The following is a 19,725-nucleotide window of genomic DNA, read 5'->3' on the forward strand; positions in this document are numbered from 1 at the left end:
AGATGGTAACTCCCATGTATTTTAGGTGTTCTTGACAGTTTTACATTTAATTCTGGGATTAATTAGTGGTTGATTTTCATGTGGCATGAAATAAATAAATGCTCTAGTCACAATATGGCAGAAGTACTCCTGGTGTGAGAAGTACTCACCTCACTCACTCACCCACCCACCCACCCACCCACTCACCCAATCACCAAATAAACCCACCCACCCACCCACCCTCACTCACTCACTCACTCACTCACTCACTCACTCACTCACTCACTCACTGTGTATGCACCATGTAACATCTACTGTCAGAGATGATTATAAATAATGATAATTTGATGTGAAACAGCTTCCTCATTTCAAAGCTAGCATTACTTCCACACACCCAGTAGGTTCATGTTGCTTTGAAGCCACTCCATACATGGCTGACATCCTCCCTGTTTGATCTCACTTGTATACTGGCCAGTAGATATGTACATTGACAGCACTGCAATTGACATCCCTCCTCAGACACCTTCACAGGGGAGTGGAACTCACTGAAGTTGATGAGCAAAATATGCAATGTGGACACACAGAGAGGAGCGATTCATGAGCTGATAGAATGACTGGGGCTTTGTTATTGATCTCATCCAAACAAATTTCATTTGATAAATGATCTTCGATCGGCTTTCTTTACCTCATTTCACAAGAAAGCTGCACCAGACAGTTGAAAATCATGAAACAGTTCCAGAGTAATTTTCCTCTTGCCAATTCATTACTTCTTGGAAGATGAAGAAGGAACCTGTTTGTCTAATAACAAAGAAATACATTTGAAGGCATTTAGTTCTGGGAAGTGTAATTGATTAAGGAGACAAAGAGGAGACTTTATGTTGATTGAGTTGATAGAGTTGATTGAGTTCACAGGGAGTTTCGCATCAGTTGAGCAAATATGGAAGACTTGTATGACGTAATGGCATCAATATATTATCAAAGTTGGGTGATGAGATTCGGGCCATTGTACTTTTACAGATACAGGATAATGTATAGATGTTAAGTTTGGTTAGTTCATAGAGTTTTCAGTATAATATATATTTCCTGTGCATGGCAGTTGGGTAGCCAAGTGGTTAAAGAATTCACTCATAATGCTGAGGCCTGAGTTTTGTTCTCAGTGGGTGAAATGTGATGTGTGAATCCCATTTGTTGTTTCCTAAGCCATAACCTGTGAAGATCTGGTTTAGAATTGATCTTCAGTAACTCATGCTTGTCATAAGAGGTGACTTAACAGGACAGGGTGGTCAGGCTCACTGATGACACATGTCATCGCATCCCAATTAAGTAGATCGATGCCCATGCTGTTGGTTACTGAATTGTCTGGTCCAGACTCGATTTTTTACAGACCGCCACCATATAACCAAATTATTGCTGAGTGCAGTGTTAAACAACAAACCAACCAGCCAAGTACTAAGCCATAAATTTTCTTGTCATTTCAGCATCCCTGTTCGGCAATGTGTTCCTGAGGACAAGGCCAGGCAAGGAGGTCGGGTCACCTTTAGCCCGCAGGGAAAAGGCACGGTTGGAAGAGGCTAAGAAGGCTGCATTTGTGTATCATTTTCTCACCAATGATTATGATGAATGAATTGAGTACAAATAGTCTCACAGTTACCTATCACTGACTATCACTTACAAATTGTTCTCTCATTTGAAACCAAAGATTTTGACTATGAAAAATGCACATGTCCTCGAATATGGTGCACAAAATCAAGGCACTCCAGTTTGACTGTTACACATCTCACTCGAGATCACTTGACTTTGCCATCCTCTACATGAACGAGCGTGTATGGTAATGTTTTCAAGAAGAAATGAGTCACATTCTCACAGAGAAAAGCAGGAAGAGATTGTGAGTACCTATCGTCGAATGTACTGTTCAGGATGCATTAAATTGCAAGATCAGAGTTTCGGGATTTATGTCCATGGTTAATGTTTTTCTTGCATATTCTGATAGAAGTTTATTATGTCAACACACCATACTTTTTAGATGTTTTTGCAAACACAAAGTCTGTTTTATGTAAAAGTTCAAATGCTCACCATTGTTCCCTGCCGTTTGTTTGTAAGATCACCGTCTGAACACATGACCCCAATATTCTCAGTGTTTCCTCACACTAGCAAGAGTGAGCAGGGTTGCATTCGTCTTCAGTAAGGCCTTTCAGTAGACTTGTTCAGGGTTGTACCTGAGTAGCATCACCTTTATGATGTATTCTAAGGAATCGATTTTAGTTTTCTGTGCAATGGGATTTTTCCTTTCCTGGAGCGCTTGATCTCTCGACTAGGCAGATTAGTAAGTTTGGAAAGATAAGCACTGTATCTTATTGAACACCAGTAAAATGATAAAATGGAAGGCTGTGTTCTTGCTCCTTCAAAAAATAGAAAATAGTCAAATTCACAAAAAGTGTTCGCTTGTTCTTGTTATGCTATCAAATGGTCTGACTCTATGATAGTTATGTGAGTAAAACATTGGTGTATTTGCAGCCCATTCAAAATCATTAGCATATGAAAAAAAACATGTTTTATTTTACTGATACTTCCTGCTGTACCAAAAAGTATGTTTTTTGTGTGCCTTTTTTTACATTTTTTTGTAAATTACAAACAGCTGATTCAAATGACTACAGGTAATCAGTTGAACGGATACAGGTAACTAGTTAAATTGATACAGGTAATTGTTTAAATGGATACAAACATTTGATTTCTATATCTCAATGATCAAAGAAATCACCCTCAGCTTTATCAGTGAAAACCTTATTGGGAAATATAATGATTGTTTCTCTAATATTTTATTTTGGTAAAACATATGCATGAAAAAGTGTGATCAAAACAAATTTGTTTTATTCATTTCATTTCACAAGGACATGACCCTAGTCCAACCATGGTGTGCCAAAACCATACAGAATTACGAAACATAAACTTGCTCTCAAAATATTATTATTTTCAGTAATGTCACTTCAGAGTGTTTTATCCCAAAGGTAAACAAAATGTAATAATGTAGCTTGGTTAATCAGTGAAAGTTCTTCATGTATCAATGTCAATTTCTGTGATATTATAAATGTGCATAATACAAATAATTATGTAAATTATGCTTTGTGTGTTTGGTATTTGAAGTTTTTAGGGAAACAAAACAAACATGTTATAGAGAGCCACAAATAGTCATAAATAATCTCTACATTGTTTTCTTGTTTAAACAGGCTTTACATTCCAAGATAAGAATATCATTCTTTGGTGGTGAATTGTTTTGCCCAAACGCAACTGGTTGTCAAATTATGTTGATTTTTTTGTAAAACCAAGCAAAAAGTATTTCACGTGATGGTGGTTCCTAAACTTATTTTTTCTGTAAATGAAAACAAGTGGTTTCAATGTGTAGTTGCCATGACATTTGTATAGAGTGCAGTCCTTGATAGAAGTTGGTAGAATGTGAAGTTTTATATGGTTAACAACTTCAATATTGTTTCATATAGAAACAGGAATTTGTTTCATGTCAATTTGTATAGGTGGCTTTTGAGCTGTTTTATATTGTAAATACGTCAACATTGTGATGATAGGGTGACATATTCAGTCAGACAGGCTTGAATAAAAATGGCAATCTTGTCTACAATGTTTGTAATTATGCAGATGTTTTTTTCTTCTTCAGACCATAATGTCATAACCTGTCTATCAGACCATTCCTCCAAACAATCTGTAAACATGCAAAATAGCAATGTTCACTTCAGCAACAAACCATGAAATAGATATATTAAAAATATTCTGTTATTCAAAATGTTTCTAGTCTTCAGTGTAGAGCCTGAGTCCAGTCTATAGGTTTTTTGAGCAAGTCACGACAGTATCCACACACAAAAATAGCAAATTGGTAATGTCAGTAAATTTTTTGATTCAGCGAAAAAATATTTGTCTCAGAGAGCTTATAATATTTTTTTAATATCTCAACTCTCAAAATTTTATTCAACAAAGGTGAGCTTCTGTGCTTCCAGCTGATTTAAATCATTGCTGTCAACGTTTGTTCCTCTTGAAAGATCACTGAACTTTACCCTCCAATAAATATCAGTGACCATATTGACATCATCATTCAGCGAGGCAGTACTTAAACATGATAACTACCTGTACATGAACATCTCTCAGTTGTTTGTTATTTGGAATATAGATCTGCTGTGGTATTTGGGGTGCAAGAAATGTGCTAAACTGATTTTGTGAATTTTTGTTACTGATGTGTCAACCGAGAGAAATTCAGATCTATCGTGCGATGATTATCAAGCTTTTGTGTAGGTTACAAGTGCTGTGTGTGACACTGGAAGCATATCTTTGTGTTAGCAGCATTCATGTTTAATCCAAATCAGCCACTGATCATATCAATGTTTTTCTTGTGGTAGGATGAAGCTGTCCTTTTTACGACAAAACAATATAAATGCATTTAGAAATAATTAATAACATCTTATTGTATATTGAAATATTTTGTCTACAAGATTAATAGTAAGGAAAATGATACCAAAACTGGGGTTTATTTCTACCCAATCAGAGGCTAACATTCAGCCAAATCTGCAGCAAATGTTAAAGTTACAAATTGGAATTAAATATTTTCAAAACTCATGTTGATATAGTTATATCTAATGTTGTGGCTATGTCGCTGATAACAGTTCATGTTGAAGAGACTTTAAATCCCAGGGCCTAGATTTTCGGAAGCTCTCTTAACACTACGATAGTCGTAAGTTAATGTTAATGTATGGCTCTTACACTGATCTTAGCGCTAAGAGAGCATCGAAAATCTAGTCCCAGCTTCACATCATTCACGATGGTAAAATAACTCTGAATGTGGTTAAAAAAGAAAGTCCCAATTTTGAAGACAATAACAATTAAGTCCCAATTTGCCCTCCAGGGTCATCCAAGATGAATCCCTGCCTAACTCAATACCGACATTTTTGTTTTCTTCCCGCCCTCATCTTCGGTTTGCTTCGAAAATATATAAAATATATTTGTGATATGTCCGTCCTTTACATGAGAGGTATGGTATTTATTAGAGTAGATAAAAATGAACCAACTGTCTGGTCCACATCACTGGTGAAACAACATGGATTCTGACAGATTGCTTCCGTTTTTACACAGACAATAAAACATGATGATATCTACCATTGCAACTACAATTTGTATTCATTTTTTTAAAATTACCATTTTGTAGTTCCTCTTGAAAAGATAGGAGCCAGATGATTATGCTTGAGTTCATAAAAAATGGCATCCAGATTCAGAATTTTGAATGTGAAGCTTGAAAGAATTTTCGAATGAAATATAATATATCCTTGTACTTCAGTTGTTACCATCCAACTCATTACGCTAGGCAATATACACCATTCTTTGTTAGAATGTAAAAGGTATGTTTGACCCATTCACTTTGACTATTTGATGGTCATATAGATTTCAGTGGTTTCATTTTGTTTTTCCAATATGATTCAGTGTTATTTTTATTGTCTAGGTTTGTGTCTCCACATCTGGATTATTTATAATTTTAGAATTATGACTTTGACTAGGTAATATTGGATTGAGGAAATGTAGTTATTTTAAGAGATTTTGTAGTTGTAAGTCTTTGGAAACAGGTTTGTTCAATTTTGAAGACCTTTCATTTCAAATTTTATATGGCATTGCCATTTTCTCTGAATTGTTTAAATTGAAAGTACTTTTATCATAAAGTTCCTTCGTCTGTAACATATTGATACAAAACAGGGGAATATACTGGATTTGACTGAACTTAATATTTTTTAAACAATTCTTCATCAAGACCACCAGATACAAATCTTTTGTGAGAATTTCTGGTGATCAAATTGTGATATCTGATGTCCATTGTAATCAGAAGGGCGGTGGGTAGACTAATGATTAAAGTCTCCGCTCGTCACGCCGTAGACCCAGGTTCGATTCCCCACATGGGTACAATGTGTGAAACACATGTCTGGCGTCCCCTGCCGTGATATTGCTGGAATATTGCTGAAAGCGGCGTAAAACTCAACTCACACACTCACAGTAATCAGAAGCAGATTCAGGTATCATTATTTTTTCTTAAGGAAACATTGTGTAATACTTTCATAGTTAAGGCATATTGACCAAGATCCTGCTGTAACAGTAGGATACAAATTGAGTGCTTGTAGCACCTTTGTGATGTTGTGTGCCTTTGTGTCATTTCAGTATGGAATATTTTCGACAAAACTTCTGTAAATATATTGTAAATAGCCCATACTGTTTATAGTCAATATTTATTGCCCTAGGAGGAAATTGTAAATGTTCTGTCCCAGTTTCACAAAGCAGTTGAGTGCTACAAGTGTCATAAGTCCAATGTTTAGGTCAGAGTGGTAGACGAAGCACAGCAACAACTTCATGAAACAGGGCCCTACGTTTCCGCCATTGTGTGCAAGATGTGTGTGATTTCTCTTAATAACTCAGTTGCATATTATGATTTTTATTCAGTAAATGATGAAATAATATGACATTAATGAATTCTAAGATCATATGTATTTTACAGATTTGATTGTGTATATGTATTTCAGTGGATATACTTAGTGAATGGTCAGTTTAGATAAGTGTTAAGTGTGTGAGAGCTATCTGGGCTTGTGTGCTTTAGAAGGGTATGACTTTGTTTTATAAAAGCTAAATTGTAATTTAAATATGACCAGTGTGCAGCAAGCTTAAGCGGATCTCAATACCTCAGACCTTTATACTGATGGTAAATAGTAATGCATCTTCATGCTTAATTCCAGTGTTTTCATTTTCCACTGAAGAAAGTGAAGTGGGTTTTCATCCTTTGAGAATATAAGGGAATTGTTTGAAAATTTACTTGATTTTCTACATTTTGACAATGGTTGCATCTTTTGGGAGCGAAACAGTGTTGTTATTTATCTTTATTATTGCTTTTGTTGTCATGGTTGTTGTTATGTTGTCAGAAGTGGTTTACTGTTTACCGAACGAACAGTACACTTTCATGGCCACCTGCTAATATGGTACAGGAAATTTCAATAAATGAACAAGTACACTGATAGTTGCTTAACTTTTAACCATCAGTATATGCACCATTTAAAAAATGAGTGTGACTTTACAACTGTTAAAATTAGTGGTATTTGCTTCAACAAATGTCTGGTCAAAATATGCATGTGTATTGCAAGCAGTGTGCAAAATAGTTTCCAACTTGTGCTAGCCAGTTGGGGTAGCTATGCCTGAAAGTTACTAGGTCAGAAAATAATTCACTAGTCCGAAATGTGAATGTAAAAACTAAGCAAAGGATTACACAAAGGTAAGATGCTAATATGATGGACATTTTTATCAGGCCATAATCTTGCATGAGATAAAAGTGTATTATAACTTAACAAGTCAGAGAGTGTGATATGTTAACAAAATGACCCATGAACATTCACTAGCCATTCGGGCCAGTGACTGTCGAGATTCACTGGCCCAATTGGCTTTTTACTAGCCATGGGCTAGTGGGCCAGTGGCTATTTCACACACTGATTGCAAGGCAAGAATTAACTACCTTTATTTAAGGCTGTCAAGTATTCCGGTAAAAGTGAAGGTTTTCCTGGCATGCAAACACAGTGTTATGTTTCCAGACCATCTGTTTCTTTCTGAACTGAAAAATGTTGAAGGCCTCTCTGACGTGCTGTAGGTGTCTCTGACTCATCTAGGAATTCTACAGCGAAACATCCGGGTAATTGTGAATGAAAAGTTACCAGTGGTATTTTGTCCTTACATATGTTGCTCAAATTGTTGTGCATAGATTCCATGAACTTGGAGAGTCCGTACATCATTCTGTTTCTTCACTCTTTAAGCATTTGTGTTGCCACATGCCATTATCTGATATAGTTAGAGATAAAGAATAAATGTATGACTTATCTAATCAGATATTAGGCACAGAGAGTGTCTTTTATATTTTAATTTCTGCACTGATAATGAACATCGAGGAGAGTTCTATGGATATACAACTTCTTTAATATAATATGAGCGACGTTTCAGTGTAGCTACTAACATTGTTATCAAGCAAATGTTAGTAGCTACACCGAAACGTCGCTCATATTATATCAAAGAAGTTGTATATCCATAGAACTATCCTCATTGTTCATCACACCAACTTCTAAATGCCACTCAAACAAGGCACTGATAATGGTTCATAACTGTAACTGTTGTAAAAGTCAGTAAAGAAATGACAGTGTTGCCAGTTTTCATTTACTGGGAATTGTTAAAACAGATTTGAAATTTGATCTCTAGAGATCACAATTTGGCCACCATACCTGTCCTGGAATATCAGAGATGTGTATCCGGATATGAACACTTTCCCAAGGTATTTTACAGATAAGTCAGTTGTACACTATTAGCCTGATCAAGCCAGTCTTTGTTAACCTTGAGAAACTGGCATGACTGGTCCGAGATCAAATACGGTATATAGTCTCTGGACGGGTGTAATGTTACACAGTCATGCATTATTACATAGATGATCTCTCACCCTGATTCCCATGAGTTTTGTCTAGACATGCTAGGGGCACAGTGACCCATTCATCTAAGGTTCTGAAATTCATTGCAGGTCTGCAGTTGACATACAGGGCACTGGCTTAGCCCAGTGGTTTAAGCGTTCAGGAATGCTGAAGACCTGAGTTTGATTCCCCCATGGGTACAATATGTGAAGAGCATTTCTGATTTCAAAATCTTGCTGGAATTTTGCTAAAAGTGTAAAATGTTACTCAGTCAGTCATAGATATGCAAGGAACCTATAATAAAGTTCCCCCTGTTTCTAGATTGTTCCTATATCTGCTTGTGGGTTTCAAATAATTTGTAAATGTCAGAGACCCGATTAATATGGTCCTGCAAGCAGACAGACAAAGGGGCACTACATCTAACCCTTTCCCTCCTACTACTGCACACATGACAAATTAATCTGCATTTTTATACACGGGCCTATGTCAGATGTGCCAAGAATGAGCTGCTTCTAGTGGTTGAAGCTGTGAAAACAACATACATCTGTGCCAGACAAAACAGTGGTTGACAGCATGAACACCAATCCATGCTGTCAGGGCACAGTGACTCCCAGTCAGCTAGATCTTTCATTGTAACCACCCAGTCGTTCCAGATCCAATTGAATGTAGGAAAGAAAGTCACTGGAAAAAAGTCATAGATAAAAAGTCAGATTGGACAGCCACACAATCACTCTTGTGACTTTTTCTCCTGTGACATTTTTTCCTAGCCAAATTTGTGACTTTTTGTCCGTGACTTTTTTCCCTGTGACTTTCTTTCCGATCACCATTCAAAATATGTGGCATTGTGGGCCTTTCCTTTCAGTAACCCCACAGGAACCATGACTGACAGACTGAATTTGGTTTTTACGCCGCTTTTAGCAATATTCCAGCAACATCACGGCAGGGGACACCAGAAATGGGCTTCACACATTGTACCCATGTGGGGATTCGAACCCGGGTCTTCTGCGTGTGACGAGCCAACGCTTTAACCACTAGGCTACCCCACTGCCCCCACAGGAACCATGCAAGCTACAGAGTTATATCTGAATGTGAAACAGAATGTATACTAAACCAGTTATACTAACTTCCCCAGATAACACTGAACATGATACTGACTGTAAGTGAAAACTGTGAATGTGCAAAACGGACACATTGTGAAGTGATGCCATGCTTTGCATACAAATGGCACTTGTTATAGGTACTCAGTTGTACTGCATTATGTTACTTTATGTTCATATGTTGTAAATGGTTTATTATTATGTGCATTATTAAAGTGAAGATAAGCTTGAAAATTTTACTTTGTTGTATTTTCTCCAAATTACAGTAATTTGCTAATATTACACTTTAACAGATAGTATTACCAAACTGGAGCCCACACTGAAGATCCAGGTCAAAATTGTTTTTCAGCAACCAATGCTTGTGGTAATAGATGACTAAATGGTCAGGCTAGCTGGTTGATGCATGTCATCGTATCCCAATTGCATAGATTGATGCTCATGGATTTGATCAGTGGTTTCTGTGGTTCATACTCAATTATTTACAAAATTCTATAATATTTCTACAAACATCAAATAAACAAGCAAATCCAATCGTTAAACGACCTCAAAAGCAAAATAGAAGTACAAATAATATGATTGGATCACTGAAATGAATTGAAGGCAACAGGTGTTTACAATGGTGTGAACGAAAAGGACTGTTTGTAGATTTTCAGGAATAATCTGACTGACGAGAATGTTTTGAGTGGTTTAACAAATGGTGTGAAATTCTCATGATCTTTCCACCTTACCATACCTGCCAATGCATTTTGTATCACACAGGGAGCATTCATTTTTCTGGAATGACATGATTTGGTTTTGTAAGAGTTCTGTGGGTTTATTTATGTACATGTATATCTCGGTAGCTCTCAATTCAATACTTGAAACCTCACATTGATGGTTTACTTTGAAGTATTACTGTCAACACACTGACTGACAACTTAAGCTTTTTATCAAATTTCCCCCTTCATTGCCATATGTTATGGACCACTCTACCAATAAATGTGTTGAGGGAAATTGTATGCATTAAATGTAAAACCGAAAGTAAGATTTGATGTCTTAAACAGACAGTAGGCTGTCAATCCTTGTTCTGCATCCCTTCCTTGTCCTATATTCGGGAAATGTAATTCACCCGAAAGCCCTTTTCAAATGGGAAAATGAAATATTCTCGAGAAAGCCCTTGTGGAAACAGCGCCCTTCAACGGGGAAATACAACCAATTAATTTTATTTCGGTTTTGCTTTGTTTACCTCTTTGGTGAAACCAAATTAGAACTCATGACCAGGATCCTAGCACTGCTATGGGATGCAACTCTGCTTTGCAAATTGTGCCGCAGTAAGTAATGTTCCTATTGATCACAACGCTCTAACAATGGTGATTTCTTTTTCTTATTGTATTTGTTTTATTTATTATGGTCAGACATAAACGTTGTTGGGAACATGAGCAACGACCAGGCACGATGGCACTCCGTACAGTCATCTGTCCAATTTAGTCGCCTCCAACAATAGACGACAATAACCCGTCCCTCCACCCACAAACACAATATATCTTCATACAAGGACAATCCGCCGGATATACTGTTCCAACCTGGGGAAAATATATTGCCCAGGGTTCATTAACCACAATCATGGCCATCCTTGTCTTCAAACCCATGTCAAACATACTTTACACTACAACAGGCAGTTGGGCCACTGTGTTCCAGTTATAGCGAGTGAGTTTAGTTTTACGCCGCACTCCAGCTAAATGGCGGTCTGTAAATAATCGAGTCTGCGCCAGACAATCCACTGATCAATAGCATGAGCACTGATCTAAACAACTGAGATACGATGACATGTGTCAGAATGTCAGCGAACCTGACCTCCTTATTCTCGAAACGTTCGTAACCCTAAGAATTCTTAACTTTGATCGTAGCCAATGTGTTAAGAATGGGCTTAAGAAGTTCGTAGGGCTACGAACGTTTCGAGAATAGCTAGCCTGACCACCCGATCGTGTTAGTCGCCTCTTACGACAAGCATGGGTTAATGAAGATCAATTCTAACCTCCCGATCGTCACGGACCTCCAATTATAGAATACGCCATACTTTACACAGCCTGTTGACCATGGGAGCATCACGGCATTATCGACAGGAATCCATAGTTCCCGCAAACCTGTCCGAGCCGTTTTTGCTGTTGTTTTTTTCCTTAGCCCTCCTTGAATTAGCATTATCAAGAGCTCGTTTCATTTCCCGCACTTCAACTGTCATCTCTGTTGGTGTAATGGGGAAGAAAGATAGCACTTTTTTGCTCAATCGAGAAGTAGAAATGATTGAATAGCTGTCAGGTACTCAATTATTTTCAACTTTTTCTCGGATTCAAAATGGATTTTGTACATATACATCCCTATCTCAAGAGGAGATGCCGTATTGCGTAAATTGTTATTCTAATGAAAATTTCATAAAAACCCGTGAGCTTTGTCTCTGACATTCAGTTGTCCCGGAATCAGTGTCTGTTATACATGATAAAAACCAAACCAAAAAATACAGTTGCTTTGTAAATTGGCTACCAGAGCAGCCTGTCAGACAATCCGTCAGATGTTGCCCAATGTACGCCTGGCAAGTTCAGCTCGGAAAACTGTAAAAGTTTTTCACCATCATCCCTCTGTCAATCTGCAATCTGGATCAGCTTACCTAAAACGTATTCCGTACTCTAAAACAAACACACAAAAAGATTGTTTTACGCCGCACTCAGCAATATTCTAGCTACATGTATATAAATAATACAAGTCTGGACCAGACAAACGGTGATCAACGTCATGAGCATCGAACAAATAATACAAATTGCCAATCAAGGAAGATGGGTAAGTGGTAAGGCAGACAGTGCTCTATGTAAGGCAAACAAATTCAGGCGCGTAGCAAACCATTATTTTCGTGTAAGCCCGATAGGTTGCAAAGCTTTACATTTAGATAGTATTGACTTCTTGCCCAGCTTTGATAGCAAAACCATGTGTAAGCCCAGGCTTTTTCTAATAATGGTAGCCACGCCCCTAAAATTGTCTTTTTTTATTGTTAATTTCTCCACTTTTACTGGTTTATAGATATAACAGTTTCTCTTTCAAGTAGGTTATTGAGTGACCAGGAAATGATGCGCACCAGGAAAATGTACTGTGTATTTAGAAGCCCCTGTGAATGTTTCGCCATGCGCCGGAGAAATGCACTGATCACTGAGTCCTTATCAAAGCAACGCCCTGCACTGGGGAAATATACCATTTTTTACCTAAAACTCATTACGTACTCGGGACGGTGGGTTAGCCTTGTGGTTAAGGCGTTCGCTCGTCATGCCGAAGACCCGGGATTGATTCCCACATATGCACAATGTGCGCAGCCAATTTCTGGTGTCCCCGCTGTGATATTGCTGGATTATTGCTAAAAGCGGCGTAAAACTAAACTCACAGTCTCACACACTCACTCATTACGTACTCCCAACAAACCCCAAAGCAAATGGGATAAGATACTAGTCAAGGAAGATGACGAACGAATATTAAAGGCAACAACCGAGTGAGAAATTATCATGACCAAACGTCGTGAGAAATCGCACTAAACGTGTGTTGTTGCACGAGCACCAGTGCAAAGTCTATTGTCGCCATGGCTACAATGCATGACTGTGACTGTACTAGAATCTGTACTTTACTAATAAAACATATGTTAAATGTGAAATCCCAAATATAACATATGCTTAAATGCATGACTTGTTTGAAAATCATTGAAAATCCTTTGTAGTCACCATTGTGCCCATGGATTTAACTCGGGTCTTCGGCGTGAAAACCAACGCTTTAACCACCCCACCGCCCCTGTACTGGAAGAAGGAACGTGTCCAGCAAGCATTATACAAATGAAGATCTCGTCTTTTCTATTAGGGAAGATATTTAAACCATCAGGAGGAAGACTGCTTATCATTATAGTAAACGTATCCCTCATATGCTTTAGTGATGTCACATATTTAGCTATAGCAGTATAAACCCGCGATCCGTGTTAGAATTGATTTTCCGAACCCATGCTTGTTATAAAGGCGACTAACGGGATCGGAAGATCCTGACTGTTAGACATGTCATCGGTTCCCATCTTCCGAAGCGTTTCTCATGCTTGTCCGTGTTAGAATTGATCTTCAGCAACCCATGCTTGTGGTAAGAGGCGACTAAAGGGTTGTGATGATCAGGCTCGCTGACTTGGTTGACACATGTCGTAGATCGATGATGATGCTGTTGATCACTTGATTGTCTGGTCCCGATTCGATTATTTACAGACCGCTGCCTTATAGCTGGAATATTGCTGAGTGCGGCGTAAAACTTAACTCACTCTCACTATTTTATTTCAGTATGCTCCATTACTCTGATATACCAAATGACTGATAACCAGTTCAACACAACTGCATCCAAAGGTTGTTATTTTTATGAAATATTACGTACTCTGTGATCGCTACGGTAATAGGTATATAAGGTGCACCTTCTGTTAGAATTAGCTTGTCGTAATTAACGATCTTCAGCAACCCATGCTTAATTGTGCTGTTCGATTTAGTATAGAGCGTTTCTCACTTGCGTTATAAATGAAGATCCGGTTAGAATTGATCTTCAGCAACCCATGCTTGTGGTAAGAGGCGACTAAAGGGATGTGATGACCAGGCTCGCTGACTTGGTTGACACATTTAGATCGATGATGATGCTGTTGATCACTGGATTGTCTGGTCCAGACTCGATTATTTACAGACCGCTGCCACATAGCTGGAATATTGCTGGGTGCGGCGTTAAACAACAAACCAACCATATGTGTTATAGTGAAGTTGACAGACATACCGTTATAGTCAACGTGTCACAGATACCGCTATAACGAAGTTCACATGCATATCGTTACAGTAAACATACCCCACAGACTGGGAACATAGCGTGACTTTTCCTGCCTGTTTTCCTGTTTGTAAATAGTGTAGGGCTTAAAACCATCGACCCGTGAGCAATCGATCTATAGACTCTCAGTGTCCACCACAATATTGACTACAGAGGTAGCTGACAACAGGATGTAGTGTACAATGAAGATAAGATGGCCTTGAATACAATCATGTGGATTAAACTGATAACGCATGCATGTATGGAAGCCTATTAGTACCACAGCTCGCAGCACAGTCTACACGTTCTTATCATCTACGTAGATAATACTTTCATCACTGAAGAAGATACTTTCATCTACGTACAATATACTTTCATCTACGTTGAAGATACTTTCATCTACGTATAAGATACTTTCATCTACGTGCAAGATACTTTCATCTACGTTGAAGATACTTTCATAACTGAAGAAGATACTTTCATCTACGTGCAAGATACTTTCATCTACGTACAAGATACTTTCATCTACGTGCAAGATACTTTCATCAGTGACGAAGATCATCTACGTAGATAATACTTTCATCACGAAGAAGATACTTTCATCTACGTTATTGGATACTCTCATCATCTACGTATAAGATACTTTTATCTACGTATATCTTCGTCGATAATACTTCCATCGTATAATTCTTTCATCAGTGAAGAAGATACCCTCATCTACGTAATGTATATCTTTCATACTACGTAGATAATACTTTCATCTACATAGATAATACTTCCATCATCTACGTGAAGAAGATACTTTCATCTACGTACATGTACAAGATACTTTCATCTACGTGCGGGATACTTTCATCTACGTACAAGATACTTTTTCTCTACGTTGAAGATACTTTCATCTGACGAAGATCATCTACGTAAGATACTTCATCAAGAAGATACTTTCATCTACGTACAAGATACTTTCATCCACGTACAATATACTTTCATCTACGTGCAAGATACTTTCATCTACGTACAAGATACTTTCATCTACGTGCAAGATACTGTCATCTACGTACAAGATACTTTCATCTACGTACAAGATACTTTCATCTACGTACAAGATACTATCATCTACGTACAAGATACTATCATCAGTGACGAAGATCACTACGTAGATAATACTTTCATCTACGTTGAAGATACTTTCATCTACGTGCAAGATACTTTCATCTACGTACAAGATACTTTCATCTACGTACAAGATACTTTCATCTACGTTCATCTACTTTCATCTACGTGCAAGATACTACTTCATCTACGATATACTTTCATCTACGTACAAGATACTTTCATCTACGTACAAGATACTTTCATCTACGTGCAAGATACTTTCATCTACGTGACAAGATACTTTCATCTACGTACAAGATATCTACGTTACTTCATCTACGATACTTTCATCTACAAGATACTTTCATCTACGTACAAGATACTTTCATCTACGTACAAGATACTTTCATCTACGTACAAGATACTTTCATCTACGTACAATATACTTTCATCTACGTACAAGATACTTTCATCTACGTACAAGATACTATCATCAGTGACGAAGATCACTACGTAGATAATACTTTCATCTACGTTGAAGATACTTTCATAAGTGAAGAAGATACTTTCATCTACGTACAAGATACTTTCATCTACGTGCAAGATACTTTCATCAGTGACGAAGATCGTCTACGTAGATAATACTTTCATCTACGTTGAAGATACTTTCATACGTGAAGAAGATACTTTCATCTACGTACAAGATACTTTCATCTACGTACAAGATACTTTCATCTACGTACAAGATACTTTCATCTACGTACATGATACTTTCATCTACGAAAAGATACTTTCCTCTACATAGAAGACATTTTCATCTACGTAGGGGATATTTTCATCACGTAGATCATACTTTCATCTCCATATATGATATCATAGTCGTGCGTATCGTTACTGAGGCCGTGGTATTGTGTTATGAAGTTACGACGCGGGCTAGATACAGTTTGAACAAAAGTTATAATTCAAACAAATATATATAAAGTTTGTATGATATATTTAAATGTTTGGCTGCATTTTGGTCGTATAGTTCTATTGAACCTTTTTTTGTATTTTTTTCAACTGAAATCGTTTCAAAGTATTACCGTTGATATTTAAAAAACAAACAAACGCACATAACTTCTATTATCAAAACTTCAACACATTTAAATGAAGAATTACTTTTTTGTGTTTCTCAATAAAGACATGCCAAGGTTGAAGGACAAACAAATCAGACATTATTAATTAAGCCAGGGGTTATGATAATCATAACCGACACTCTTGTCAACTGCTCGATAAAATATGGTTACCAACTCGATATTAATTTGATTATACCTTATCGGAAATAGATTATAATATCAGGTATATTTACGTTTGCATGAGTATCAACTAGGTAGATATGAAGATCACCTGCATGGATGATGAAGCTATCTTCTACAAAAAAATATGAAAGTATCATCTACATAAATGTGACAAAGACCATTTTCAATGTGTCACGAATACGCTTCCATATAAATTCAACCTGTAAAAACCTGTAAACTGATTGAACAGAGGCTGACAATGACTCTACAGATTGTATTGATTGTATCATGTAGATTGTATAATTCTTTGACGTACACTGTGTAACAACCCGTATTTATGGAAGCTGCGCGTTTGTATTGGCGTATTGTCAAGACTCGGTATTCTTTGTTCTAACTGGACTAAAATGTGTTGGATGCTATACGTTCTACATTGAGTTCCTGCTGGTATACTCCGGCCTGCGTATACAAATGTCTTGGCTAAGCACATGAGTGATTGATGGTTCGAGCACGTCATCAGTAAAGACAAAGACCGGGTTTGTATCTTCTTTCCACTTACGAAGACTTCTGGGAGCAAGAGGAAACTGGAGACATATATCAACGGAGGTCTTTCAAACACGGGTTGGAATTAATCAGCCGATTTTGTCATCTACAGATACGGGTATGTATTTTGTGGTATGTTTTTCGTTTTCCTGCAAGTTGTGAGTTAGCTTCGCATTCGTTCTGAATTTTATGTGAGAATCGGTTCAGGATGTAACATGGAGTGAGTGAGTGAGTGAGTGCGTGCGGAGTGAGTGAGTGAGTAAATGAGTTACGTTTAACGCCGTCTTGGGCAATGTTCCAGTTAGTCCACGGAAGAAAGCCCGAAGTGATGCAGATTTGAGATGCTTATACCCAAGGTGAGACCCAACGGCACATGACAAACCCAGAAACCTAATCGGTACGAACCGGATTCGAACCCATGGTAATTATTTCTGTCATCCGATCGTCCGTAGCTACTCGAAACCGATTGTAGTCCAAGTATGAACTTAGACAAGTCCGGGGTGTTGTTGACTTGTAAACACATGGAGGACGAAGATAAGGTCACGCTGGGCGGTCCAAACGCTAGTGTGCTTGTGGTGACGCTCAGCCTAACCAGTTGCGCTGACGGTGAGAATGACTCTTCTGGACCAAGACTGAGCCAAGGACATATACTATCCACCAAAAAAGAAACGCATAGGCGTTTTGTATTTTTAAAATTCTATTAATTACCTATTGTGTTCAAACAATCGTCAAAATACATGTATGTAACAAAAGTGTTGATAACATGATTTTACACAGTTGCACAAGTGAAAAGTCGACTTTACCTGAAAATGTTGATTTTGATGAGATTTCTTACAAGAATTAAAAAGGCATCGCCACAACGCAACAGAAATCACCTTCCAGCAAAGAGCATGCACTGTTTGGCTATAAAAATCCAGATTACTTTCGGAAATCGGCATCCGTTTTGAAGGAGTTTCAAGGTCAAATCACTACGCCAAGTCTTGACGCTGCGACACGGAACATCGCCATTGAAAGAATGCACTGGAGATTACCAATTTTCTGTTGCCAGGCGTCTGAATGTTAGTCTGAGCACGATATCACGGCTTGCAGCTCGTTACAACCAAACAAGTATAACAAATGACCGTCCCCGTACAGGCAGATCTCGAGTCACAGCAGTCCAAGATCGGTACATCCGGGTACTACATTTGCGTGATCGTATTGCAACGCGTGAGACAGGGTGCCTGGACTTCGGAGGATATCCGGTCAAAGTGTACGGAACAGAGAGATTGGACTTAGAGCCAGGAGACCCGACGTCGGCACCATGCTACGTGGTCACCATCGCGCTCAGCGTCTGCGATATCTAAAATTATCCACTTGGTTGTATAGACATTACCTTCTTCTAAACTGATGTAAAAATTCATTTCTTAAAGGCTATTTGTGAACGAGTTATACATGTTTGAAAATACAACATTTTCGCAACAGATTTCTGGGTTATGCGTTTCTTTTTGAATAGTATATCCCCCATGGCTATTCCAGGTTAGAATGAATGCGGCGTCAAACAGAATCAAAATTATAGGAAGGGCCTGGACTGGGTACAAAGCTCGCAGGACCCGTGAAGATACGGGTGAGAAAGGGTCTTCTGCAACCGAATATCGGAATCGGGTGGTCAGGCTCGATGACTTCTTTAATGCATCGCATGCGAAATGCGTAGACCGATGATCATGATGTCAATCACTGGCGATTATTTACGGTCGTAAGTCTATGTTTATGTCTAAGTCGTAAGTCTATGTTAATGTATGGCACTTACGACTATCTTAGCGCTAAGAGAACTTCGAAAATCTAGGCCCTGGAATTTAACTAAAAGCGGCGTTATACCATACTCGATCACTGTATTTTACTAGTAACATTGGAGCGGTGGGGTAGCCTAGTGGATAAAGCGTTCGCTCGTCACGCCGAAGACCCAGGTTCGATTCCCAACATGGGCACAATGTGTGAAGCTCAATTCTGGTGTCCACCGCCGTGATATTGCTTGAATATTGCTAAAAGCGGCGTAAAACTTAAGTCACTCACTCACTACTAGTAACATTTTCAACAATACAGTGTTATGGTTTTTACACACCAAACGCTTTACCTTATTATCACAGATCACTCAAGCCTTTGTTGACATGTCAGAATCACATCAATAATACGGCGCTTTGTCGTCGAATCTACTTCCGTGTTGAGAATTTTTATGACTGCGCTTGTTGCATAGTTCTTAGTTTTACGTGTTTTGACGTGGAGTTAGCTGTAAATGTTACATTTAAAACGTGATATTCCCTAGAGAGTAGTGTTCTTAAGTCTGGAGCCATGGAATTAATTGGCAGGAAGTCAGCCGAATTGGTTCCCGGCTCGAAGCGTGTCAATTCAATGCCCTCATTGATCTGGGTGATCTGAACACGCAGTTTTTATGAGACAGTCACGGTT

The 19,725-nt window shown here is 38.1% G+C and overlaps 1 protein-coding gene across 1 annotated transcript in view; it reads left to right on the forward strand.

Moving 5' to 3' along the window:
* Positions 1 to 8,190, forward strand: part of LOC124254568 (inositol polyphosphate 5-phosphatase OCRL-like) — a 57,541-nt gene extending 49,351 nt beyond the window's left edge. The window contains exon 25 of the mRNA XM_046688394.1: positions 1,458 to 8,190. Coding sequence (XP_046544350.1) covers positions 1,458 to 1,603 — 146 coding nt within the window. The 3' untranslated portion in view covers positions 1,604 to 8,190. The remainder of the gene's footprint in view (positions 1 to 1,457) is intronic.
* Positions 8,191 to 19,725: the final 11,535 nt, after the last annotated feature.

The sequence above is a fragment of the Haliotis rubra genome, unplaced genomic scaffold (genome assembly GCF_003918875.1).
Source record: "Haliotis rubra isolate DU_JTF1 unplaced genomic scaffold, ASM391887v1 Scf576, whole genome shotgun sequence".
NCBI classification, from domain to species: domain Eukaryota; kingdom Metazoa; phylum Mollusca; class Gastropoda; order Lepetellida; family Haliotidae; genus Haliotis; species Haliotis rubra.